This window comes from Urocitellus parryii, chromosome 13 (assembly GCF_045843805.1).
Source record: "Urocitellus parryii isolate mUroPar1 chromosome 13, mUroPar1.hap1, whole genome shotgun sequence".
NCBI classification, from domain to species: Eukaryota; Metazoa; Chordata; class Mammalia; order Rodentia; family Sciuridae; genus Urocitellus; species Urocitellus parryii.
Genome location: NC_135543.1, coordinates 64,743,411 through 64,770,427, shown reverse-complemented (window position 1 = coordinate 64,770,427; position 27,017 = coordinate 64,743,411). Strand labels below are relative to the sequence as shown.

At 48.9% G+C, this 27,017-nt stretch overlaps 1 protein-coding gene across 2 annotated transcripts; it reads right to left on the bottom strand.

The window, feature by feature from the left end:
- Window positions 1-322: 322 nt before the first annotated feature.
- Habp4 (hyaluronan binding protein 4) lies at window positions 323-26,747 on the bottom strand. 2 transcript variants are annotated; one of them, XM_026380486.2, is made up of 8 exons: window positions 26,299-26,747; window positions 21,602-21,764; window positions 14,403-14,564; window positions 14,120-14,188; window positions 12,718-12,801; window positions 5,741-5,912; window positions 2,752-2,934; window positions 323-1,430 (listed from the first exon to the last, which is right to left on the bottom strand). In XM_026380486.2, the coding sequence occupies exons 1-8, from the start codon at window positions 26,645-26,647 to the stop codon at window positions 1,374-1,376; spliced, it is 1,239 nt and encodes a 412-aa protein (XP_026236271.2). In that variant the 5' UTR covers window positions 26,648-26,747; the 3' UTR covers window positions 323-1,373. The 2 variants fall into 2 exon arrangements, with proteins under 2 accessions (XP_026236271.2, XP_026236272.2); XM_026380487.2 differs by lacking the exon at window positions 14,120-14,188.
- Between the last annotated feature and the right edge of the window lie 270 nt (window positions 26,748-27,017).

The following is a 27,017-nucleotide window of genomic DNA, read 5'->3' as shown; positions in this document are numbered from 1 at the left end:
CCAGGGTTTGAGGACGCAGCCGCCCAATGTCAGCTCCAGTGCTGTGGCCTGTCAAGGTCATTCACTGCACCAAAGGGAATTTTCTCAGAAGGGATCTTCAAAGTGACAACGTGACCACCTCAGACCTGCTGAGTAATGACACCGCCCTGGCCTGGCGCCAGCTGGGGACTCTGGCCTGACGTCCACTCAGTCCTCACGTAGGTCAGGCCTGCAGCGTCTTCCCCAGAGAAAGATCAGCCAAAAGACCTCAGTGACGGAGACGGCAGGCGGTGCCCGGGCGGACGACCAAAGGACTGCTTCTGCACACGCTTCAGAGGCCACACCAACCTTTATTTGCACCTGGTCCAGTTCAGAGCCACCAGACCCGGGGCCAGCGCTCCAGTTCATCCCAAGCACAGAAGGCTGGACCCCGTCCCCTCTGTGGAGTGGCTCGCCCCACTCCAGCCGCTGTCACCACTGCCCTGCTGGTGCCTGGCGGGCCCTGGGTCTCGGCCACATTCAGGGTGGGACTCCAGCGAGTGCCGAGCCTCTGAGAGGCTCCGGACTTCACCCGAGTGACAGGCCAGCACGGGGTCAGAACAGGAGTGTCTCAGGGCTGCCCGGGGGCGCTGGGCACGCAGCTGCGGGATTCTGACACTGGTTACGAGGGGAGGCTGCGCTCTTCTCTCGCCAGGAAGCCACCTCATTGGTGGGTTACATTACAGGACTTAAGTCGCAAACTCCACGTTCATCCTAAAAAGCCCCCAGACACTAAAGGTCCATGTACAGGTACGCTAAATGAGTGTGTGTGCGACACACGGAAACCACGAGGTAGTTTAAATGACCATTAAAAAACCAATACTGCTATTTGTCACTGAGGGTGACCACTGGCTGCATAATAGCTGTTTAGGTCACTGGTCAAATGAAAACCAGAACTCAGGAGTTTGAGGAGAGTAGGACATTTACAAGTGGACAGTCCACGCGAGGCTGGGACTCTCCCGTGGGTCAAGTTCTGGGTGTCCTGGGACTCGGGGATCTGCCTACACAGCTCACTAAGGAACGACGGGCGGTGTTTACAGCGTGTCTGCTCCCCGCACCCCTGGGGAGCTGGACAGTATGTACACGGTTTACACGTTATTCCCGAACTTCACGTGGGGTCCTTCAATAAAAAAACAGCCTTCTTCACCTTGGGACAGTGCCCGCCTAACCCAACTCGAGCGGGAGTTGCGCACAAGTGTGGGGAGACTCCGCGGCCCGCACCCCAGACCAGAAAAGTGCCAGTCACACGACACGGGAAAGCAACATCTATTGTTCTTAGAGTCTGACTCTTCCCACAGCAAAAGTCTCTTCATAGGTCCTCCAGTGCTGCCCCAGGTGGCCAGGGGACGGCTCCTTCAAGCCAGAGCAGGGAAGTCTTCAGGGTCGTCGGGGTTGGGGGCAACGTCTCGGGTCTAGAGCAGAAGAGAAAGGTCAGGCTGTGTGCCCTCCCACCGTCCCCTGTGGCTGGCACCAGGAGCTCCCATGACAGGAGCAGGCAGTGGGGCCCTGGCACACACCCTGGGGGGCAGAGCCGAGGGGAGGTGGCGGGGTCACCCTGGGCAGGCATCTGATCTTCCCTTGGACACCCTTGCACAGGGTGGGGGTGCCTCCCATTTTCCTGCCAAGTCAGGATCTGGTATGAACTTCATCCAGTCAACATCTGCTACCCGCTAGGCCCACACAGGATGGGCCAGGGCAGCGACTGTTCCCAGGAGCTCACAGCCTTAGGGACAGACACCGGGAAGGCTGAGACCTTCGGTCAGATGCCCTGGAAACTGGGCCCCCATCAGGGACCTCCAGTACAAAGCAGTGGGGCAAGTCTCCCTGAGGTAAGCCTCAGGTGGAGGCTGGACTCTGCCGCTGGACAGGAGCCAAGTGTCTGCTGTTCCCAGAATGGACCTTAACGTGCACCTGGCCTCAAGTTAACCCAAAACAAAAGGCATGTTTTTGCATTTAGAGGGAAAAAAAAAACCCAGGCACTTCTGCGGGGCGGATCCTCGGGTGGCTGCAGGGATTCTGGGGCCCAAGGACGGCTTAGACCAACACCGCTCCAGGCCAGCCACAAGCCTCAACCCTGGGTGTCCGTGTGTGTTCAGAATACACTTAGGACATGCTGAGCGTGTGCGTGGTTCTGTCCACTGGCGAGGCCGATCCGTGGCCACCAGTGAGCTACAACTGCAAATGGACAAAACGCCCAAAGGAAGAAGCTCCTTGGTCCCAGGCCCTGGCTGGTCCAGGAGGAGATGTGGCTTATACTGGAGGAAGGGAGGCTGGACCTCCCTGAGGTCAGCAGGCGGGTCAGCACGCTCAGGCCCGGGAGGACATGCAGAGGGAGGCGCTCCGAGCAGCGGGGAGGAAGTGGGGGCAGAGCCCCCCACAGAGGGCCCTGGAGCTTCCGGGGGCTTCTGCCCAGCCTGACAGCACTGTCCGGTGGTCTGGGGTCAGGCCCGGAGATCTCGGCCTACGCTCGCTGGAGGGAAGGTTCCTACAGGTCACAGAGGACACTGGAGCTCCCTGCAGTGACCAGGGCCAGGGTACAGAGGATCTGCCCCTGACTGACCTCTAGAAGGCTCCATCACCCTCCCAGACGCCCTCCCGTCAGCCACGCTGCCTAGAGGAGAGGCAGCTGCAGAAGTGACACCCTCCAAAGTCACCGCGGCGGGCTCAGCGTGTCCCGGTGCCCTCGCCTCCCTCAGAAGGCCACTGCGGGCTGCAACACAGCCAGACACTCACCACCACCTCTGCTCTGGGTCCGTAGTTCTCCACCCTTCTGATCCTTCCCCGGCCTCCCCGGGTGCTACCTCTGGCTCCGCGCCCAGGACGAGGCAGGTTCCCAAAGTTGATCTCCAGCTGGGACGTGATGTCATTGGCGGCTTTCCGGAACACGTGGGCCTCATCCTCGTCGGCCTTCACCATCTGAAACACACGCCAGCATCTCACATGCACAGCGTCCCCGGGTCCCCTGGCTGGTGTCCAAGGGACAGCGCACCTCCTGTATTCGCCCTGGGAGCTAAGGTGCCACTGTGGGCTGGGAAGAGCCATCCCTGCAGTGTGTCCCTGACCCTGTCTGCAGGACTGGACAAAAGTGGCACTGCTCTGGCTCCTGCTCAGTGAGTCCTGTGCGCGCCACAGTCTCAGGAGTCTCACTCTCTGAACCGTGAGGGTGGTGAGGAGGTGAGGTCTGACGTGACCAACAGCAATCGATAGGAGTGGTTTAAGTGTACTTGGCTGAGGTCAAGGTTTTAATTTCTGCATAGTTTGTTTTATTTGTTCACAAACATTACTTCGATAAATAAGGAAGATATCTATTCCACGAACAGAACTTGATAAGGAAAGTCCCTTCAGGGCTGGGGTTGGGGCTCAGTGGTAGAGCGCTCCCCCAGCACATGCCAGGCCCTGGGTCCCATCCTCAGCGCCACATAAAAATAAAACAAAGGTATTGTGTCCAACGACAACTAAAACAGAAATATTAAAAAAACAAAAACAAAAACAGAAAGTCCCTTCAACATGGGCACTGACTGGACACACTATATGTTAAGAACCACACAACTTACAATGAGAAATTCTGACTCGAAATGTGTGGGAATTTGTGAATAACCAAGTATGGTTACCTGAGCATCGCTACTGGTGCTGCACAAAACCTGCCTTTAGGAACTGCTTTGTTAACACGCTCTACGTTTCTGTCTTTTAAAAGAAACTACAGTAAATCTCCAAATCTGACTTGGCCTCAGTTCATAAGTCAACCCTCCAGGAAGAAGAACGAGCCCTGGACCTGGAGGGACTCTCCAGAGCCCCCGATGCTCCGTGTTCCTGCAGCCTGCCCCAGAATGCACTGGGGTTTCCGCAAGAGCTCTGCTTCCTTGGGGCCACATGTGCATGACAGACTTGAGGTTTTGAAACGGTTGTCTCCTTCAAGGTTTCAGATTAAAACAGTGTAGAGGCTTTGGGTGGATGGACGCCTTTTAAAAAGGGGAAGGCAAGAACAACTTGGGCGGGCGTTCTGCACACCGGGAAGGAGTCAAACGAAAGAGGCAAGTCCTGCCCTCCTAGAAGACATTCCCCATCAGCACCACGGCCACTCGGGGGCTCCTGGTGTGAAGGCCCTCGCCACAGACCGAGGCCAGCTCCGCCTAGGGCCCAGGCCGGCTCCCTGCTGTCGGGCCCTGGCCGAGCCTCCTCCGGGGGCTTCCTCCACAGACCACAGGGTCTTGTCCCAGGCTTCCTGCCTCTCAGGCGCCCAGAACGAGGTAAACTAGCAGCCCATGGCTGGGCTTAGGCTGCTTCGAGAACAGTCTCTGGCTGGAATCTACAAGGCCACACGATGAGCAAGGACCAGAGGGTCGAGGGCCAAGCCGACCCACTGCCCTGATACCCCAGCGGCCTCGGGAGCCAGGCAGATCGGGGGTCGGCGGAGGAGGTCTCTGGTCACCTGAGGCGGCAGCTGCCTGTCTCCCAGCCCCATGGCATCCTTGTTCCAAGTTTTATTTACATGCTCAGGACAAAAAGGACCACGAAAGCAGGCGAAGAGGCAGCCGGCCAGCTCGGGGCCTGCACGGCACCTCCTGGACGTGTCCAGAGGTCTCCAGGAGAGGGGCTGCTCTGGCCTCCTGCTGGAAAAGCCATTTCTGCTGGAAGATCTGGGGCTGACCAACATGGGCAGCGGGGACACTGCATCATGAAGGGCCTCTACAGAAAGCGGTCCCTCCGAGAACACAACCCAAGGAAACGGGAACTGTGATGGTCCAGATCTCAGTGACCCGCACAGGCTCCGAAACCCGCCTGTGGTGCTGCTGGGAGAGGATGGGACCCAAGGGGTGGGGCCCAGTGGGAGGGAGTTGGGCTGCTGGAGGGGACCCTGGGATCCTGGCCCTTCCCGACTCTGTCCCCTGGCCCTCTGTTTCTACCATGATGTTCTGTTTCACCAGAAACCAGAGGGATGGGCTGAACCAGGCCAAGCAACCACAGACTGGAACTCTGGAACCTGGGCCAAGCTTGTCGACTCCCAGTCACAGCGACGGCAAGCTAACACAAACCCACAGCATCTGGAGCTTCTACCGAAAATCAGTGAATGCTATCCAGCAGAGGAAGAGCCTGCTCCTCGCCGTCATCCACACAGGGACCAGGTGACAGATTCTAAATTCTACCACTGGAATGCTTCAGTGTACCCTGAAGGTCAGTAACTTAAAGAGAATGTAATTAGTGACTCGAAGACCAGCTTATCTCTTGGTCAACATCTGTAAACATCCCTAAACACCTGTAAACACCCGTACAACTTCCAGCGTTTGACGAACAGCTCAGTGTCAACCATGCAAACTGGGGCTCGGAACCCAGAGCCTCCCTGGCAGCCCTCCAGGCCACGGTGGCCACTGCCACCCAGGAAAACTCCTGCAGTGTGGTGGTGGGAACAGAGCTGCTGACACCAGGCCCCAGGCTCCCAATGTGGGTCCCAAGGGCAGTGACGCGCAATGCTCATGGGGCAGGGGCAGCGTGGTCTAAGACAACACGGCGGCCACGCTTTGCAGTGGCGTGTCCAGGAGCTGCGCCACCTGGGAGAGGAAAGGTCGGTGGTCAAAGGGTGTGGAGTGCCACACTTCCAGGCGAGCAGAGTGCCACCTGAGTGCCGGGTACCCCAGGCCACCAGGTTGGGTTCCCACCACCACCTGATGACGCCTGGCCACAACGCCCGCCCGTCACAGCAGGAGGAAGCCCAGCGCCTGCTTACGTCATCTCGGTACCGTGACTTGTGGATGACCACGGCCTTGGAAGGAACCGACGATTCTGGCTTCCGAATGTTGAACTCGGGCTTCGGCCTGGTCTGCTCCTGCAGGTTTTTCCACTCGTCTAAGGTCATCTCCTGAACTTGAGTTTCCTCCTCCACCTCCAACTCAGGAACTCTGTGAAGAGGGACAATCGTGGAAGAATCACTGCCGCCGGGACTGAAATGTCTATTTTAGCAAAGAAATAGCTCGGTTTAGTGCACTTTTGTGGATCTCAGGTGTAATTAAGAAACTCCTCTGCGTCGTGGGCTTCCCTGTTTCAGTCCCGTCCTTTCACGTGTGGCTGCAGAGCATCTCGGGATGTGGGGACGGTGGCGTCCCGATGCTAGGATCATGGCACCTCACCACCCGCACTTCCCCTCCTGAAGGCGGACAGACAAAATGAGACCACAGGGAAGAAAACGCAAGAAGACCCGGGAAGAGCAACGGGAAGCCGCGAACGCACACGTCTGAGAATGTTCTCCACTGACACAGGCCTTCCAGTCTACGTCCTCATTCTGGTCACGTCTCTAGTACGCATATCTAGTAGTCTGTCCTGGGAGAGGACAGAGAAGTGCAACCCTCCTTCCAGTTTTTTCTACACAAATTGCCACTATCAGGAATTAGCAAAGGTGACGTCATTATAGAGACTCGGCAGGTGTTAAAAGGTAAATGGCTGCATACGTAAACAGCGTTGTGCCAATAAGTCAAACCAGTGAGATGAAGTAGGCAATTCCCTGAAAGGCACGACATACCAAAGCCTATTCAGCATCCAGGCTCATCAGCCCCATGTCTACTGGAGAAATTTCAATCTACAGCAAAAAACACAGACAAAACCTTCCCATAAAGAAAACTTCAGCTGGGCATGTTGGTGCACACCTGTAATCCCAGCAGTTTGGGAGGTGGAAACAGGAGAATCACAAGTTCAAGACCAGCCTAGGAGGCCCTAAGCAACTTAGTGAGACCTGACTCAAAATTTTTAAAAATTAAATAAAAAAGAACTGGAGATATAGCTCAGTGGTCAAAAAACAAACAAATAAAAAAGCTTCAGATGGCTTCACTTGTGAATTCCAATAAACACTAAGAAGTGCAAATTCCATACAAACCCAGAAAAACAGAAACTTCTGGGCACTCTTCAACTCCCTGTAAGAAGCTAGCATTAACTAGATACCGAAATCAGGAAAACACGCTATTAGAAAGAAAGGCTGTATAGACAGTGTGCTTCACGACGTTTCAGCCAAATTCTAGGTAACCAAACCCAAGGAAACATGGGAAAGAGAGCGACGGGGCTCACTCAGGAATGCAGGACTGACGTGACACTCTGACATCACAGGTCGGGTGTGGCAGTGCCCGCCTAGGAGTCCAGCAACTAGGGAGCTGAGGTGGGAGAACCACTTGAGCCAGGAGTTCAAGGCTGGCCTGGGCAACACAGCGAGACCGTCTCAAAAAAAAAAAAAAAACAACAAAAGAACAAAAACAAAAAACAACAAAAAGCCCCACTAATGAATCAAATCAGCAAGTTTTTTTCTTTTTTGTTTTTGTTTTTTGTGGTGCTGGGGATTGAACTCAGGGTATTATGCCGTAAGGCAAGCACTCTACCAACTGAGCTATAGCCCCAGCCCCTCAAATTAGCAAGTTGTAAAAGAAAACCATTTAATAATCTCAACAGATACAGAAAAAAACACTTTAAAAATTCGACATTTATTCCTAACAAAAACTCCCAGTAAACCAAGTACTATGAAATCTTCTTAATCTTTGTTTGTTTGTTTTTTGGTACCAGGGATTGAACTCAGGGTCACTCGACCACTGAGCCACATCCCCAGCCCTATTTTGTATTTTACTTAGAGACAGGGTCTCTAAATAAAAGTTGCTTAGCACCTCACTGTTGCTGAGGCTGGCTTTGAACTCACGATCCTCCTGTCTCAGCCTCCTGAGCCATTAGGATTGCAGGTGTGCACCACCGTGTCCAGCTAAAATGTCATTTTTTAATGGTCAGCGAAAATGAATGCTTTTCTCCTAAGCTCACTCACAGGCAAAGATGTCTCCTCTCAACATTCCAGTGGGAGTCAATAAGACAAGAGGAGGAAGCAAAAGGCATAAAATCAGAAAGAATATTAACATGGTGTGTGCAGAGAATACAAACATCTACATAGAAAATCCAGTAGGAGCTGCAGATTAGTGGAGAGAATTAATAAGGAGTTAAGCCTGTAGGATACAAAGTTGGTATGCAAAAATCATTTTTAAAAACATGCTAGCAAAAAATAAATGAAAGACATTTAGATCAACAGAAAAGAATTCGGAGCTCAGGAAAAAGCCTCATATTTTGGTCAACTGATCTTTTATATTTTTAAGACCAAGGTGCCAAAGACAATTCAAAGGAGGAAAAATCTGTCCAACAGCAGTGCCAGGACGACTGGACGCCACATGCAAAAGAGGGAGTGGAGCCCTGCCGCCCGCCGTAGAGAGAGCGTGTGAAACTCCGCAGTCCAGGCCCAGGCCTTCCTGACCTGGCGTGAGCAGTGGCTTCCTCCTGTGTCACCAAAAGCACAGGCAAAGAAAAGATTAAGACACCAGCATTATCATTTTAAAATTCTGTGCTGCAAAGGACACCATCAAGAAAGTGAGAAGAAAACCCATGGAATGGGAGAGGAAATCTACAGATCATTTATCTGATAAGGGACTTGATCTAAGATCATCTGACAAAGGATTATGAATTCTAACATAAGACCCAACTAAAAACCAGGCCAGGATCTGAATAGATATTTTTACAAAGAAGATACACAGATAGCCAATAAGATGTGCCACATCATTATCCATCAGAGAAATGCCAATGAGTCAGACCAGGGCCACCCACTAGGACGGCCAGAATCAGAGACACACAAGTGCTGGTGGGAACATGCAAAGATCAGAGCTCAGGCACATCGCAGGGCCTGAGGAATGATGTGGTCACTTTGGGAAACAGAAACTGAAACATAGAGTGAAGCAGTTGAGCCAGAAATCTTACTCTTGAATGTATACCAAGAAAAATCAAAACATGTCCACGTCAAGACATCCCGAGTGTGGCAGCAGCATTGGTCATCAGTCGCCAAAAGTCAGAGAAGACCTCGACGTCTAACAAGGGATGAAGAGATAAGCAAGATACAGTACATTTGTAAAGGTGTCATTTGGCAAGTAAAAGAAACGAAATGCTAACACATGTCACCAGGGCAAGGGAGCCTGCTGCCCTCCAGGAATTAGGGGATGAAAGAAGTCAGGCTGGACAGGCAGGATCACAGTGACCCGAAATGTCCACAGGGGACAAAATAGGACACCAAGCACATCGGGCCAATTCTCAGTGGGTACTGGGACAATGAAATGTCTTGGAACGAGATGGGGTGACAGGTGTGTCACACTGTGGCAGTACATGTCATGAGGACTATGCACTTCAAAAGGTTAAAACAGTAAATTCTGTACGTATTTTACCACCAAGAACAACAAAAACCAATTTTTTAAAGATAATACGCAGAAGAGGAAGAAGTGAGGTGTGATGCCCTGTGACATGCAGAGCCTGACAGCGCCGGGCCACGTGGGGGCCACGTGGGGTCACTCAGGTTGCAGGTGGCTCCGGTCTCAAGAGGCACAGAACCAGCGAACTCCCAAACGGTGGGACACAGGATGCCCGGGTCCAGGGGTGGCCAGAGCTGGCTGGGTGGATGCTAGAGTTTGCCCAGGATGAGGAGGTGACGGGGACCGCTGCACACACACAGCTGTGAGGAAGCACTAAATCATGTATGCAAAATGGCCGTTCATGTTAATTATATTTTACCGCAGTTTAAAAAATACTGGAACACTGAATTACATACAGTGACGGACTTGTATAGTCGGATAATTCTCTCTCATTAAAATTGTTTAAAAGTAAAAAAAGAAGACAGGGAGTGGGGGAGGTCTATCTGCACCTTCACCGAAAGGCTGGCATGCTCAGGGTCCTGCAGCCACCACTGGATGACGACACGAGACACGCAGCTGACATCAGGAAGGACCCTGACCATAGGCCCCAGACGCGCATCTGCAGGACTTCAGTGGCGGTGGAAAACCTCTGTGGCTGCGGCTGCGGCTGCCTGTGAGGTGACAGTAGGAACTGTCTGGTGCCTGGCAGGGTTGTGCATTCACAGATGTCCAGGCCCCACAAGCACACGCCCTCGTCCAACAGGGGACGTGCACTTGGCTCTGCACATTTCATGGTGTGAAGATCTTACATCCAAACGGACCAAAAATACTGACTTTCACACGTCAATGACATGCACTTTGAGCTACGGGGAGGAGAACGGACACCTTCGGTTCACGGTGAAGTGTGCCCCACACAACACACTGATGATGACAGATGAGAGGAACAAGAGAGCCGAGCTGTAAAACTTGGGTAGTAGGAATAGACGGTTCCTGTAAAATGCCTTAAAGTGTGCTGTTCGAGAAGTTTCCTAACAAAATGTAGGAAAGTACGAATTAAAATAGACCTCAAACATAAATTGGCAACAACATGAAAAGCTCTTAAGAAAAGACTCTATGGGAATAGCTCAGCCCACTTAGAGAGGAACTTGATGGAAAAATTATGGTTAATCACGTGCAGACACTAACCAGCCAACAAGGACACAGGGCTGTCTATACACTGGAGCATCTCCCAGATCCGGCAAGGGAGGAGGGGGGGACAGTGTGTGACCACTCAGGAAGTGCAAAGGCAGGCAAGAGCGTGTGTGACACATGCACATTCACACACTCGAAATTGGAATATAAGCTAGGAAAGAACAGGGATAGAAAATAGTCGAAAATACCACGTTTTTCAGACTGAATTTTGGAAACATGTAAATCTTTTACATGATTACCAAATGAAAATCAATCTCTATAATTTGAAAGCAAAATGAATCAAAATTAACTTAAATGTTTGTCAAGCTGGTGATACAGCCATTGACAGGCTATTTCAAATGGCTTTAAATACAAATTTGATGGCTGTCTTGTCCTGAGTGACTTTTCAGCAGCTGTGTTACTGCAGGCAGTGTGGGCTGGAACCCTGAGTTATATACAGTGACTGCTGTGTACGGAGCGGATGCCTGATGGGGTGACACCACGGAGCGCCAAGATCCCCCGTATTTAAAGAAAGGAGAAGCACGTAAGAAAGGTCAGGTAAAGACCCTCCATACTCGATCTGATCGGCAGGTACTGAAGGAACGTGTTTCATCTCACGATGTTTACGTATCTGTCTATTCCAGCTCTGTCCACTGAGCGCCCCAAGGATCATCAGAAGCCTAGGAGTGGCTCCTAATGAAGGCTGCCCTCCTAAAAACGATACACTGATGGCAAATGACCACTGAAAAGGTGCTCAACGTGGTCAGTCATCAGGGACAGGCAAATTAAAACCACAATGGTCAAAAGTTATAAAAGCTGACCCGGCCACGTATTGGCAAGGACACAAAAGAACGAAACTCTCGTTTACTGTCAGTGGGAAAATGATAACGATGCAACCGTGCTGGGAAGAGTTGGGCAGTTTCCCCCGCTGCACCCCCAGGTGTTCATCCAGAAGAAACTAAGGCGGGGCTGGGGCTGGGCTCAGCGGTGGAGCCCCTGCCTAGCACTGAGAGGCCCTGGGTTCCACCCTCAGCACCACATAAAAATAAAGAAAGAAAGCAAAGGTATCCTGTCCATCTACAGCTAACAATAAAAACAAAAAAAGGAACGAAGGCAGACGTCACAAGTGACTTGTCTACACCAACGTCTGCAGTAGCTTTTGTAACAAAGACTGGAAGCAATGCAAACAGCCACCACCTGATCACACAGACAGGTGTGTCTGAGCGACAGCACAGGCTCAGCCACGGGGACTCGGAGGCACAGGCTGGCCACAGGGAAAGACACTGAGAGTGCAGCAGCCGCAGACAAGTCTCAGAGTCCAAGCTGTCCAGACCCACTGACGCAGAATCATGACAACTGCCAACTAATACGCAGTGACAGAGAGCAGAGGGTGGGAGAGGAGTGACGGGAACGCAGGACACTCCAGGAGGATGTATACTTTGGTGTTGATTCAACCAAGTAGTTTTAAAAAAGTTTTTGAGATAATCAGGGAGACTGATGCGCTGCCCTGCTATTAACAGTGTTAAGGAAGCGTCGGAACTTCTGGATGGACTGAGGCCCACCCCCCACATCACGTCCTGAGCGGTCGTGAATGACGTGTGGCATCTTGGGGGTCGAAGTGGAGGGGGAGGAGGCAGGCACGCCCTGGAATGGCTGTGACCTGACAAGGCTTTAAGCAGAACAAATTACAGGGACCTTCCTTACTTGCTTTATATAAATTTTCCCATCATTTTTTATGCAGAGCTAAAAGTAAAGAAATATTAAGCTTCATAAATCTTCATTAGGCAGCTTGTGACAGAACTGAGAAATCAGAACTGGACGCTATAAATTTGGGGATTCTTTCATAACTAAGAAAACCTAATAAAAGTTAATAAATTCCAGAAGGTTCAGTAAGAACAGATTTTGTATTGACACAACACAGGAAACACTTAGTATTAACAGGTTTTTGTCTGAGATTTAGTTCGTATCTAAGAACTGGATCCAAGCAGTACAAGGCACATAAATGCAACCTTGAAGTGACCCAGGCACCTCAAGCAAAGCAGGTGGGACTCAAAGCCTATGCCAGGTGACACCCTCCACAGAGAACCAGCCAGGCCCGCACTGGAGGACACAGCGGTAGGTGCCCTTGAACCTTCTCCTGGTGACTTGCAGGTCCACAAGCCATGCCACGTACGGCAAGATCACCAAGGACAGGCTCCTCAGCCTTGTGCCCTAAAATACACGTGACGACATTCTGTGACTCGCGCTCCCTTGAGTCAATGAACAAGGCCCGCCGGCCGGGATGGGACGAGGCCAGGCTCTCAAGGAAATTGGCCTATGGCCCAAAGGGAGGGGAAGAAGCCCCTACCTGGCTGGAGACTCCTCTTCCGGGAGGCCCTGGGACTCCTGTATCGCCGCCGTCTCCTCCATCGGGGCAGCCAGCTCCGCGTCACTGAAAAACAGCAAGAGCCCTCTGTTCACAGGGTACAGGCACACATCACTCTCTGTATCTGGACAGACGCACATGCTCATGTCCTTTTGCTGGAGAAGCTACACACTCAGGTCTCCACATCCAAACCAAAGAAGGAAAGTCTGAATTGCTTATTCACGTAAATGACTTGCAAAATGGTTAAAGTTCTTTGGCAAAAATGATTTTGTGAATGATCTAAAACTAAAAAAACATAAATTATTAGGAAAAAATATTCAGAACTCTTTTTTTCTTGAATCGGGGATTGAACCTAGGTTTACTTAACCACTGAGCCACCTCCCCAGACCTTTTAATTCTTTATTTAGAGGCAGGGCCTCCCTAAGTTGCTGAGGCTGGCTTGGAACTCGCAATCCTCCTGCCTCAGCTGCTGCACCACTACACGCACTCAAAACTCTCATTTTCCATTTATTAAATGGAGCCATAAGAATTCTGAAACTGTAAGTATTAAATGATTTATTAAACATAAGATTATTCCATACCAAACTATTTGAAAATGCTAACAAGGTGAGACAGACCCCACAAATTGAGCAGGTGTGACTTCAGACAGTCCGTGACAACTGCTCCGGAAACACAGCACTGTGCAACCTGGCTTTCTATGCCATCCCCTCCAGACGCACCCATGAGGGAAAATAGCTTGGGTTTAAATTCACATCTTGTCTGAACATTAATCCTATCTGAGCATTATTTTTAAAGGTCCCAGCAAAAGAAATTTCGCTTTCAGTAAACTGCTATAACTGCATGTCCATTAGAAGTATTTTACAGTCTACAGACAGAACCCAGGTTTTTTTTTTAAATCCTATCTCAGGGAAAAAAGTTTCATGAGGGCTTTAAATACCAATCAAATAAGTATAAAAATAAATAAGTTACATAAGTTGAATTGTAATAATAGATCATTTCAATTTAAATAATTTTTAAATTCTAAGCTCCAAGCAATTATGATCAAGTTTTAAAACCTGTTTTTAAAAATTTGATTATCTTTTACTTTTAAAAAACAAAAAAGGATCCTAAATGAAATGCTGGGGAGGGGCACAGCAGTGGTCTGCTCCTAGAGGCTGCTTCAGGAACCCACAGCTGCATATCACAACCCGGGGGTCCCCTGACATCCAGTGGCCCTAAGGCCCACCAGCAGCTACAGGGCTCAAGGACAACTTTCTCTTTATTCCCTTGGCCACAGAACAAACCAAGAGGACTTCATTCTCAAAGAAAATTTTAAAAAGCAAATAAAGATCCATAAACCCCCATCTAAATGGAGGCTCCCTGAGGGCACACGTCTGCAACTTACCTGGTGTCTCTCCCGGACCCCCAGGTGCGAACTCCACACCCACCTGTGCCGTCTTCAGTTCTGAGAGCCCTGGAGGAAGAAGGAATATCCCCTAAGCTGGAAGCTGGTCTCCAGTCAAGGTCTAAGTCATAGAAGGCTGATTGTAAACGGTGTTCCAGGGTCAGTTTCCCACGAGAACCCACAGAACACTAACAGAAGCAACTGAGTGCTACCACACAGCGCACACACCCACGCTCCACGCTGCCAGGGACGCGCAGGCGAAAGGGCATTTAGGGAGACTCACGTTTTGTCGCTCCCAGCATATCTTTCAAAATCCCGTTTCCCTCTCTGGTCAAGGGGGTCGACAGCTCGGTTCCCAGAACCACCTCTGCCCCTGCTCCGCATGCCCCCTCTTGGACCGCCGCGTCCTCTCGGAGGTCTGTCTCGGTCAAACCTGTCAACTGGTCTGGAAGACATGGGTTCAGTAAAACCTGGAGAACTGGACTGAAGGTCTGAGAAAACAATCCCAGAAGGATACCCTGGCTCTAGTACGCTGGAAAGGACGGTGGCTGGCATAAAATGTCACCCTGTCTTCACTGTGTGCCCACCACACCTGGGGTCCTTCTGAAGACCTCACATGTGGAATTTCACAAGCAAATCTAAGATATACACCTGAAGAGAGTGACGCAGAGCAGGCAGGTGACTGGCTCAAGGTCAAGGTCACGCAGAGCTGCCGAGTGGGGGGTCAGTCCAGACCCCAGACAGGTCTTGAACTCACCTGCGCAGGGCGTCCTGATCCCTAAGGAGACTCTAAGGCTCCGTCCTGTCCCAGTGCTGATCTCTGCTTACTGATTTCATCCAGTAAGACAAATGGCCGACTTTACATCATGCCCTCCCAGATCTCCCTCGCCCACAGCCGGTGGGTGACACTTGGCATGGAGAACACTGACCTGCCATAGGCCGACTTTAACCCTGTCTTGCTTCTCGAACTTCCAAGGTCAGCAGAGACCTGTGTGTTAAACCCGATCATCGTCTCGGTCTGGTCTAACCTCCCTGTGTCATTTCCCTCTGACCTTTCTGGATTCCCTCTCCCAACCTGTCCTTGAAAAAATTGTTTCTTTACATTAGTCACCCAAATGTGGCACCAAGTCCTGCGTTTCTCGGTCCCCCTCCACTTCTCAGTGCAGCCACTTCCAGATCACACCCCACAGTGAGCACAGAAGCTCCAGAGAGCCACCTCCTTGCCCCGGCACTGCTTAGCCACCGCGTGCCACTCCCTTCCCGCTCGCAGCCTCCGTGACTTCACCGATGCCACCGGCCTGTCTCACGTGGGTCTCCCCGATTCCAGGCCACAAGGCCAGCTGCCTCCTGGACATCTCCAGCTGGACATCTCCCACCCGGCAGAGACATGACCTGTGCTGACCCCGGCTCCTGCCACGGTCCCTAACGCACAGGTAAGAGAACCCACGCCACTCCTCCACTCCCTCCTGCCACCCGCCAACACCCGCCCTCCTCCGCCTGACCTGAGGCTCCCGCGGGAAAGGACCACATCTTTTTTGTTGTTATAAAGGTTAATATAAGTTTTTTAATTTTGTTTTTTATTATTAAATGTGGTGTCTTTATTTATTTTTAACTTTTAAATATATTTATTTATTTTTATGTGGTGCTGAGGATCGAACCCAGTGCCTCACACACCCAGTGCCTCACACACCCAGTGCCTCACACACCCAGTGCCTCACACACCCAGTGCCTCACACACCCAGTGCCTCACATGTGCGGGGAAAGCGCTCTACTGCTGAGCTATAACCCCAGCCCCTATTTTTAACATTTTTATACAATTTTTTATCTGTTCTTTTTAGTTACACGTGACGGTAGAGTATGTTTTGACATATCATACTTGCATGGAGTACAACTTCCCATTCTTTTTTTTAATATTCTTTTAGTTATAGATGGACACAATATATTTATTTACTTATTTTTATGTGGTGCTGAGGATGGGACCCAGGGCCTCACACATGCAAGGCGGGGGTTGTACCATTGAGCTCCAGCCCAGCCCAGACTCGCCATTCTTGTGGTTGGACATGAGTGGAGTTTCACTGGTCCTGTACACACATATGAACACAGGAGAGTGGTGTCCGATTCATTCCCCTGTCTTTCTGTTCCCATCCCCCCAAGTTTTAAATTTTTAATTAGAATTTTTAAAACATTTAAAGCAACCACAAACTATTTGTCCTGGCATCAAGCAACCTATTGGTGTTAGTAACTTAAATACCTGCACTAGCCGCCTACCTTCAGGGATAAAATATAACATTAAAAAGCCACTAGAAAGGCTGAAGTTCGGTGGTAGAGAGCTTACCTCGGCCCTGGGTTCAATCCTCAGCATCACATAAAAATGAATAAACAAAATAAAGATATTGTGTTCATCTATAACTAAAAAATTAAAATAAAAAAGCCATTAGAGCCAGGTGCAGTGGCCGACACCTCAGGAAGCTGAAACAGTAGGATCGCAAGTTCAAAGCCAGCCACAGCAACTTAGCAAGATCCTGTCTTAAAAAAACAACTAGAATAAAAAATAAATAAATAAAAAGAGCTGGGGATGTGGCTCAGTGGTTAAGCAACCCTGGGTTCAATCCCCATACCAAAAAAATAAATAAAAGTCACTATATGGTAGTGGGTAAAATAAACAAAACTCACAATTTTCCTTACTCAAAAAGAAGAAGAAACACAGAAGTATCAACTGTTACTTTTATGCCAATCTCTCACAAGAAACAGGATCCTACATCTAACTCTCCCACCCCAAGCCGAATCTTAAATAGAAATCTTTATAAAACCTGATTCTAAACTACAGTCAGTGTCTCAAGAAGGGTTCTCAAACAGTAACAAAAGAAAGTAAAAGTGAATCCTTAGCCAGGAAGTTCAACATGCCAATAAAAAGAAAAAAGTCTACCCCCAAATTAAGAGGAGACGAAGAGCAAAAGCTTACATGGAGAGCATGTGGTGGAATCGGGTCTGACTCACAGACATCCACGTACCATATCAGCACCCCAAACCCTTTAAAATAAGAGTGATCGAGCCGGGTGCAGTGCGCATGCCTATAATCCAAACTGCTCGGGAGGCTAAGGCGGGAGAATCACAAGTTCAAAGCAGACTAAGCAATTTAGCAAGATCACATCTCTAAATAAAAATATGAAAAAGGGCTGGGGATATGTTAAAAAAAAACCTGGATTATCTCAGTTATTTTGTTACAGTAAGGGAAAGCTGGCTAACACACCTAATGAGACATGAGTACCAGTTTTACAGATAAAGAGACTGAAGTTGATGGAGGGTAAATGATCAGTTAGTGTTTAACGGGCACAGGGATTCAGTATGGAAGGTGGAAAAGGCCTGGGATGTACTTAATGCAACAGAATGGCTCGTTGGGGTGGATTTTATGGGTATACTGTACCACATCTCTTTTTCTTAAGCTTATTTAGGGGAGGAAAGGTAGTTAAACATCTGAGTAGTGGCTCTTTCACAATTGGAACTGACTTCAAATGACTAGCAGTAAAGGAAGAGCCAAAATATATCCAGTCAGTGGCAGACACATTTCTTAATAGTCTATATTTTAAGAGTTCAATTAAGTTTATTTGGAGCCTAAGGAAGAATTCCTACTGCATTGGAAACCACAGTTGTACTCCCAGATATTACGTGTGCCATGTGACGGAGCTCAGCTCAGGCGCTCAGACACACTGGGAGTCAGTCCCAGAACTGCTCATGGTGTGACTCCCCAGGGGAAATGCGCTGTCTCCGCAGAATAAAACCGGTGCCACCTGCCACCAGCACATGCACTGCTGAAAATCTGGGTCCTGTTTCCTCATCTACAAATCAAGAGGGCTGACTTTAGATAGACTTTCAAGACTAGCAAGGTTCCAAAATTCTTTTTTGTTTGTTTGTTTTGTTTTAATATTTTTTAGTTGTTGATGGACCTTCATTTTGTTTATTTATATGTGGTGCTGAGAATCGAACCCAGTGTCTCACATGTGTTAGGCAAACACTGTGCCACTGAGCCACAACTCCAGTCCCAAGGTTCCATAATTCTGTCCAATAAACATGTATCATAGAAATTCCAGGTAAGACTAGTTTTCGATATTAAATTAAGAAATCCAACTTTATTATGTTCATGTTTGGAGAAAATGCTGTGAATGCTCTCACCTGACAGGCTAGAGGATGGTGACTTGTCACTTTCAACAGCTCTCCCACCGCACACACATTTTACTTGCCGTCACATGACACAACTGTCCCACCTTGTCCCACCTTGCACTGAAGCATGAGGTGGGTCCTGACCTGGACACGTGACGCCACCTGACAGCCTCTGCTGCAGACACCACGGGGCCCCGACCTCCAGGACTCCATCTAGGGACCTCCTGACGTAGACCCTCCGCTGCTCGCTGGGTTGACGGATTATAAGGCAGAGGCCCGGACGCCGAGCAAAGGTCTAACGCTACGGAAGGTTATATTACACAGCAAGCGCAGAGCAGGGAAAAGTACTGACTCTCTAAGAAGAGAAGGCCGATGTGTCAAGAGGAAAAGAAAGAATATGGAACACTCCACGTACATGATTATCATCTTAACATCAAAGTCCATCAGTACATAGAGAGGAAGTGGGCTGGGGCTGGGGCTCAGTGGTAAAGCACTCGCCTGGCAGTGCCAGGCCCTGGATTCGACCCCCAGCACCACGGTGGCAGGAAAACGGGCTAAAGTGCTAAGAGTAATCATATTAGGTGGCAAAATAAGTGGTTTTAATTCTCTTTATAATTTTCTTTTTTTTTTTTCCTGAATTGTCTAAAGTGACTATTTTTGTTAAAGATCTTATGGACTTTTATTAAGCAGAAGAGTATATTTTAAGAAACCAGGGAACATCTTTTCTGATATCACAGGACTTATGAAAAAATTCAAATTTCCTTGAAAGTAAAATGCCCTGCATATTCCTAATAGGACATACGAGAAGAACACACTATTTCCAAGTTCCTGCCAAAAGTACACAACCTTGTTCCCTGAGAAGCAGCAGACAAACTGGAGTTTTGGGATGTGCTACACAAAGAACTGGCCCACGATCTTTGAAAATACAAAGTTCATAAAAGATAAAGGAAGACTAGGAGCTATTCCAGATTAAAGTCAGTGACACACAATGTACACTCCTGGACCCTGAACCAGAAATATGTTCTCTTTGGCTAAAAGAACCTTGCTAGGAGAATTGGGGAAATTTGAGCAAAGTCTGTAGATTTCATGATTTAGGGCATTAGATCGCAGTACTCATGTATCAATGCTAATGAGTTTGATAACTGTACCATGGGTTTTGGTTTGTTTTTGCAGTGCTGAGACTAGAGCCCAGGGTCCCATGCATGCCAGGCAAGTGCTCTACCACTGAGCCACATCTTCAGCCTCTATGCCATTTTTTAGGAAATATACGTAATTTTAGCCTTTCTCTCAAATGACAAAGGAAAAAACTGTGTGTGTGTGTGTGTGTGTGTGTGTGTGTGTGTGTGTGTATGCGTGCACATATCAATGTGCAAAGAAAGAATGAATTTGGTAAAAAGTTAATATTTGGGAATCTAGATGAAGGGCATATGGGAACTGTTCGTATAATTCTTGCAACATTTGTAAATCTGAAATTATTTTAAAAGAAAGAAAAATCCACGCTCCCACGTCCCACCTTACCTGTGAGTACTAGCTCACTTAGGCATCTTTTCAGGTCACACACAGAGATTTGCTTTATCCTTTTTAAGGGCTACATGCTCTTACCACTGAAAAGGAGGCGGTAAACAGAATAAATCTCTGATGTGAGGGGTAAAAAAAATAAATGTTTCAAAATTAAGTAGCCCAAGAGGTTTTTCATAGACAAGTAGACTGTGGCCATTACACAGCAAATTTGATGTTATCAGCAAAAATTAAAAAGGTCTCAAATCAAGCTTTTCTGTCACTCTCTTCAGCCTGGTGGCCTCCATTGTCTCAGAGTTCTGCATGTGATGCAGGTGATCAGACCTGACAAAGTCACTTCCTGCATGGCCTCTCAGACTGAGCCGCTCTCTGCTGCGCTGTTGTTTGGTGGGTGGGAGGGTATTTTAACAGGCACCTAACTTTTACAAAGCCATGTACTCTGGTTAAAACCAATGGCCAGGATCCTAGATGGAATTAGTCAAGAAGCTGCAAGACTAGGAACAGTGGCTTCCTTGACACTGAACTGAACACTCTTCTGATCAGCCTGCCACGTCCCTGGGTGAGAGTCAGATTCTGTATCTGTGGATTCAACCAACTTCTAATCAAAAATATTCAGGGAATGGTGGCCCACACCTGTAATCCCAGTGGCTGGGAAGGCTGATGCAGGAGGAACTTGAATTCAAAGCCAGCCTCAGCAACTTAGTAAGGCCTTAAGCAACTCAGCAAGACCCTGTCTCTAAATAAAAAATAAAAAGGGTTGGGGATGTGGATAGTAGTAAAGCATTCTTGGATTCAAGCCTCAGTACAAAAAATAATTAAAAATTTAGGGAAAAAGACTGCATCTGTACTGAATAGATACGGGCTTTTTTCCTTGACATTATTCTCTAAAAAATACAGCACAACTATTTACATTGTACTGAACATTATGGGTAATCTAGAGGTGATTTAAAGTATACAAGGGGATGTGTGTAGGTTTTCTGCAAATACCACATCCTTTAATAAAAGCGACTTGACCGTCTAGAGATTTTGGTGTCCTTGGGGACCCAGAAGCCAATCCCTGGGAGATACTGACAGATGAGTGTATTTCCCTTTAAATGTGATGCACTGGTTTTCTCTGTTTTAACCTAAACTCCGTTAGGCACTTTAGGCAGCAAGCACCCACCTTACCAGGACAAGCACAAGATATACATAACTGCCACTAGGTACAGATGGGGCTCAGATGCCTGTGTGCTGCCATCCTTCAGGAATGACCCAAGAGTGCACCTACTACCTCAGAGTGCTCCCGAGAGAAGACACGGGGGTCAGAGATCAGCATTACATGTCATCAGGTTTTCCTTCAAACTTCATCAGGAAAGCCTGTTGACTGCCCCGGGAGCTAGGAATTTGCTTAAATCTGTTTAGCAATGCTAAATCAAAATCGTAATTATACCCCTAGCTCCAAATCAGTCCCGAGCCTAGAACTGTAAAAGAAATTTTAACCAGTTCAACACACTCCCATGTAATTTCATTAGAGTGTTTTTCATAGTTACCAAAACCAGTTTCTGGGGGTGGGGATTAGGCTGGGATTGACCCCAGGACCTCCTTCATGCCAGGCCATTATCCTACCACTGAGCCACCTCCCCAGCCAGCCATTCCCTGAACAATGATAGAAGGTCATCTGTGAGGCCCATGGGAGATTCCCCCAGTGTCACCTGATTGGATTCAATGGCATTGACAAAATAACCCCAGGATGGCCACCACAGAAAGGCCAAGGCGCACGTTCCCTGAGGCCCTTCAGTCCCCACTCTGGGAGGGCGCAGTACGCACTTTTCATCTGTAAACTTCTCGGCTGTGAAGTCCGCCTGCCTCTCTGTCTCGTAGGGTCGATATTCTCTGTAGGGCCTCCGCTCTGCTCTATCAAGCGTCACCTCTGTCCCCCGGCTGTCGTTCCATCCTTGCTGCTCCCCTCTCCTCGGAGCTCGCTTCTGGCCTGCAGCAGAAAATCAAGGCGCACAGTTGAACACAGCGCCCTCCACAGCGCCTGCACCTGCGCGGGAAGTGCAACAGGTACTTCTCATTTTCCTAGAAATCAAGGTCACCCCAAAATCCAGCAAGCCTGAGAAATTTCTATGAACAAAAGGTGCTACTACCACTGCCTAGAGTGGAGCCCACTGGGGGTTGAACCCAGGGCAACTTCACCACTGAGCCACACCACCAGCCCTTTGGTTCTTTATTTTGAGACAGGGTCTTGCTAAGTTGCCCACGTTTTGCTGGTGATGCTCCTGCCTCAGCCTCCCAAGGGGGAGGGATTACAGATGAGCACCTCTGCACCTGGAGACGCTACTGCTGTTTGATAAAACTATACTACTGCTATGAATCATGCTTTCCCTTGTATTCTAGAAAGTATTAGGTAAATAAACCACACAAGCCTCCTTATAATATAGGTATCTCACAGCAACTCTGACACAGCTACTGCTTTGCTTCACTAAATAAACTATATTTCATAAAATCAGCTTTACCAAAACATCATCATAAGCCCCATCCAAAATATTATAGGGGAAATATACTACATTCCAGATTGTACTTTCAGATTTCCAACTGCACAGAGCCAAGGGCAACTACGGTTAATCACAGGCTACTAAGATTTTCATTTTTACATACTTTGGAGTGTTTTCAAAATGAAAACAGATTTTTTCTGCTGACAGGATTTATACAGTTGCCACCACAGCTCTCAAGTATGAGCCCATCTGGTATTTTATCACTCAGGAGCCAGAGAGTTCTCAGAGGGCATCCCTTTTGTGCACTCAAAGTCCAGCTGGCCTGGGGCAGGGACAGGATGCTGGGGTAGCTCTAGTCTTTTCCTCTCTTCCCTCTCCCTTTCTTACCCACCTCTAGTTTTTATGCTTTAAAATTTTTAACCAAAGTCTGCATTTGAAGCCACCTATTACTTGGTAAACACGTTGTGGAGAACTTTGTCACATCGTAGACCACTTTCCAGAACGATCATCTGCTGTGGCATGTATTCAGAAGGTCTTCTCTCAAACACGACGTACAATTTGTATTATGGTGACTTCGATTTTTCTTGGTAGAAATTACCCTTCACATTGATTCTATAGCCATTAAATATTATTCAAATTGATGGGTGTATTTTAACTGAATTCTCATCCCACTTAGATACACACTATAATTCTTGAGAAATATATGCATACACATATTGCATTTTCCACTAACATTCCCTACCTAAATTTTATGGTCTAGACACAAGTAAATATTATCAGATCTTATTTAAAGCAAAAATCATGTCTGTAACATCACTAACACAAAACTGTGCCACTTACTACTTTTTTGGTACCAAGGATTGAACCCAGGAGCATTTAACCACTGAGCCACATCTCGCCACCCCCCAACTTTTGGTATTTTATTTAGAGACACAGTCTTGCTGAGTTGCTTGGGGCCTCGCTAAATTGCTGAGGCTGGCTTTGAACTCATGGATCCTCCTGTCTCAGCCTCCCAGCAGTGCCACCACACCCAGCACAACTTACTACTTTATTTTTCTTAAGTGTAAAAAGTTGCATGACAGATCTAAGTCTAATCAGCTATGGTTTCAATATCCTATTACTAGAAATATTGAATCCAATTTGCATTCTGTAGTGAGGTCACAATCTAAGCTTGTGACATGGTTAGGATATGGGAAAGACACTATCATAAACAAAGCATTAAGCTTTTATTGCAGAAACATACATTATCAAGAGAACAAAATTAGAACAACTATTTGAAATTTAAGAGAGAAAATGTCATTATGAATATCAACTAACAAATCAAAAATGTAAAAGGTCTACCCAGGACCTGACAGACCTCAGCACATTTGTCAACAGCAATACTTTCCCCTAATTTGTTTTAATTTGGCTTCAGATTCCCTATTTGTAACCTGTAGTTTTAAAAAAAGGGGGGGGCTGGGGTTGTGGCTCAGTGGTAGAGCGCTTGCCTGGTGTATGTGAGGCCCTGGATTCAAGTCTCAGCACCCCATAAATATAAAATAAAGGTCCATTTACAACTGAAATAAATTTTATAAAAGAAAGGAAGGAAGAAAAACATCTCCCATCCAACTACAGAAGCATGTGGGTGTTTATTCCACCTACTTTCCACTTTCTCTAAGTTATTTTTTAACTATATCAATAAAATTTGGACTCCACCATCCAAAACTTAAAATATTACATTTATTACACATTTTATGATAGTCTCTTCCAACATTTCTGGATATAAATTGAAAACTGTTCAATACAATTGGTTACTTAATAAGATAATTTACCAATACCCCGAAAACATTCCATTCTCCCTCCAAAATGCAAAGAGGAAAAGATAACCAGCAAACATTTTTTTCCCTACCACTTCGTTCTAAGGGATCAAGAGTGCAACTGCACCTCGCTTGTCTTTCTGTGCTGGATCAGCAGCTTCAAGTAGGTACTGCAAACACTGCAATTCACCAGCCCTTTCCAATAAAAGGCTGGCACATGCACTTTGATTACTTATGTAAACCCAAGCCCATAGGAGAAACAGTCCACAGTGAAATTTACATTAAGATTTACTATAAAATACAGTTGAGCTTTGGCTCAAAGACCATTTTGAAAGGCTAGGAAAAAGCAAAGCTTAAACAGCCTCTTGTGATTCAAGAACAAATTTACTGGGCAAGGTTTAGCCCAAGGGGTTATGCACATCACTAGACCCTCCAGGATACAAAAACCCAATGTTTCTCTAGGATAAATCTTACAACTTTCACAATTTTTTGAAATGTTTCTATTACATGTCAAACCTGTTTGATATTTATACTAAGCATTCCACCTGTAACATTCAAACAAAATTAAAATGTTGAGGGTAGAAAAGCTCAGTTCCTATTAACGCTTGAGAGTGGCTAACACCCACTACAAATTTAGTACACTAACTACATAAATGAAATTAATGAGATGTCTGCTCCTGAAATTACATATTCTTGAAAAATACCTACAATGACAAAATTCCATTCTAACCACAAAATCAACTAAAGATCTTTAATAAAGAGCTCAAAAGCCAGACTGACTAGACTGTGAACAACTGACAGGAAAAAAAGCTATAAGCGTGTGTACTAGATTACAATGTCAAGCGAAAGAAGTAGGTTGCAACCCAGTTTCTAACATTTAAGTTTAGAAAAATATAGAAAACACTGTACATTTTTTGTGTATAAATTTATGCATATAAATGCACAGTGCTAACAGTAGGAAAAATTGGGGTTTCACTTAACCTTACATTTTGAGACTTTGAATTTTTCAAAACAAAAATACATTTGAGCTTTAAAAGGGCTAAAAATCAATATATTAAAAGCACTAACTGCGGTTTCACACTTCTTTTAGCATATTTTCATTTGTTAAAAAATACATTTTAAAAGCATCAGCTTCCTCAATTCTGTTATTCCTATGAATCCAAATGAATTTGAGAAAAACACAGAGCATAATACAAAACGTGCAGTATATTTTGTCTCACTGTTTTGATACGGTCAGACACTGCGGTATCCAATAGCATTTTTTTTTTTTTACAACTTTCAACATCTTTATTGTAGTGACTTGATGATGCTGAAGCACGTTTCTGAACTTAACTTCTCACAAAGGTAAACATCACCTAGTTGCAAGCTCAAAGCCAGTCATTAGACCAGGAGTGTTCTCCTGGGCTGGATGCATAATTGTTATCAGGAATGTGCCAATAAAGCTGACTCTAACTCACTTCCAAACACTCTTTCCTCAGGCCCACTACCTTATTTCAGGAGCACGGAGGACACAGGTGGAGGCCAGCCGACCCAGGCCCTGACGCAGTCCAGGTGAGACCTCGGGCTGCGGACAGCACCACGCGAGCCGCGCGCACTCGCTCCTTCTGATCGGAAGGTTAAATGCGCTTTCCCTAAAGCAGCCTCGCGTCCACCGCGAGTCACACATCCCACCAACACTCCAGGCGGCACTGGAAGACAGCACCGGGCGGCACCTGGACGGCCGCACGAGCACCCGCAGAGGCGCAGAGGCGCAGAGCGCGCGGAGGCCGGGCCCCGCGGCAGCCCGCCACGGTCGCCTGGGGCCCCTCCGTCACAGAGCCGAGCCCGGGCACCGCGCGGCTCCCGTTCCATCCGCGGGGCCGGCGGCGCCCCCTCCTTCCCATCAGGCTTCTCCGCCGCTCCCGACCCGCAACCTGCAGCGGCTGGGCGGACGGCGGCGGAGGTCCTGCCGGCTCCAGCCCCCGGAGTGCCCGGTGCTCGCCCCCCACGCGCCCCAGCAACTTGGCCGGAGTTGCGCAGGCCCAGCTGCAGGATCCGCAGACCCTCTCCGCTCAGGGTCCGGAGAGCGCAGGAGGGACGTGAGCCCGACCCCTCGCCCAGCCTGCCGGCCCCGCGACCCTCACCCCCGCCCAGCTCCGCCCGCGCCCCTTCCCAGGGAACCCGTCTCACAGCGAGGCGATGACCCCTCACTCTCCTTCCTCCCTCGGGCGCCGGGCCGCCGGACGCCTACCGGGCTGCTGCGGGCCACCTCCGGGACTGTCCGGCGGCGCTCCAGCGAGGCTCTTGCGCTCCTTCTGCGACTCCCTGCGACCGCCCGCGCCGGGCCTGTGACCCGAGGCCCCAGCCGGGCTCTTTCCCCCGCGGCCACCGGCGGCCGCCGCCGCTGCCGCCGCCTCGTCGCGCTTCCTGCGCTGCAGCTGCTGCTGGCGCCGGCGCTCGGCCTCGCGCAGGATGTCGAACGGGTCCGACTCGTCGTCCAGCAGCTGATGGAAGCGGTTGGCCACGACGCAGCCGAAGCTCTCTTGCATCGCGGCGCCGGCGGCGGCCGCAGCCACAGGACTCCCCAGGGCGCCCTTCATGCCGCCGCGGCACTGCGGCCCGCCGCGGGCAGCCCACGCGCGCGAGTCTCAGCGAAGCCGGCGGCGAGGACCCATCCCGCTGCTGCCACCGCCCTCCCTGCCCGGCCCGGCCCTACCCTACCCGGCCCGGCCCGGCCCGGCCCTCCGGGCCCCCGCCCGGCGTTGCCGCGGCCCGCCCCGCCCCACCGCCCTCCGACAACCAATCAGCGTGCGATGACACGCCCCCTTCCCGATCCAGTGCGCCCTGACGCCCAATCACCGGCCGGCGGCTGTCGCGTCACGCGACCTCTATGTCCCGCCCCCTCAGACTCGGAAGGGGGCGGGGCCAGGGGCGGAGCCACTAGGGAGACCCGGGGCCGCGGTGCGGGCG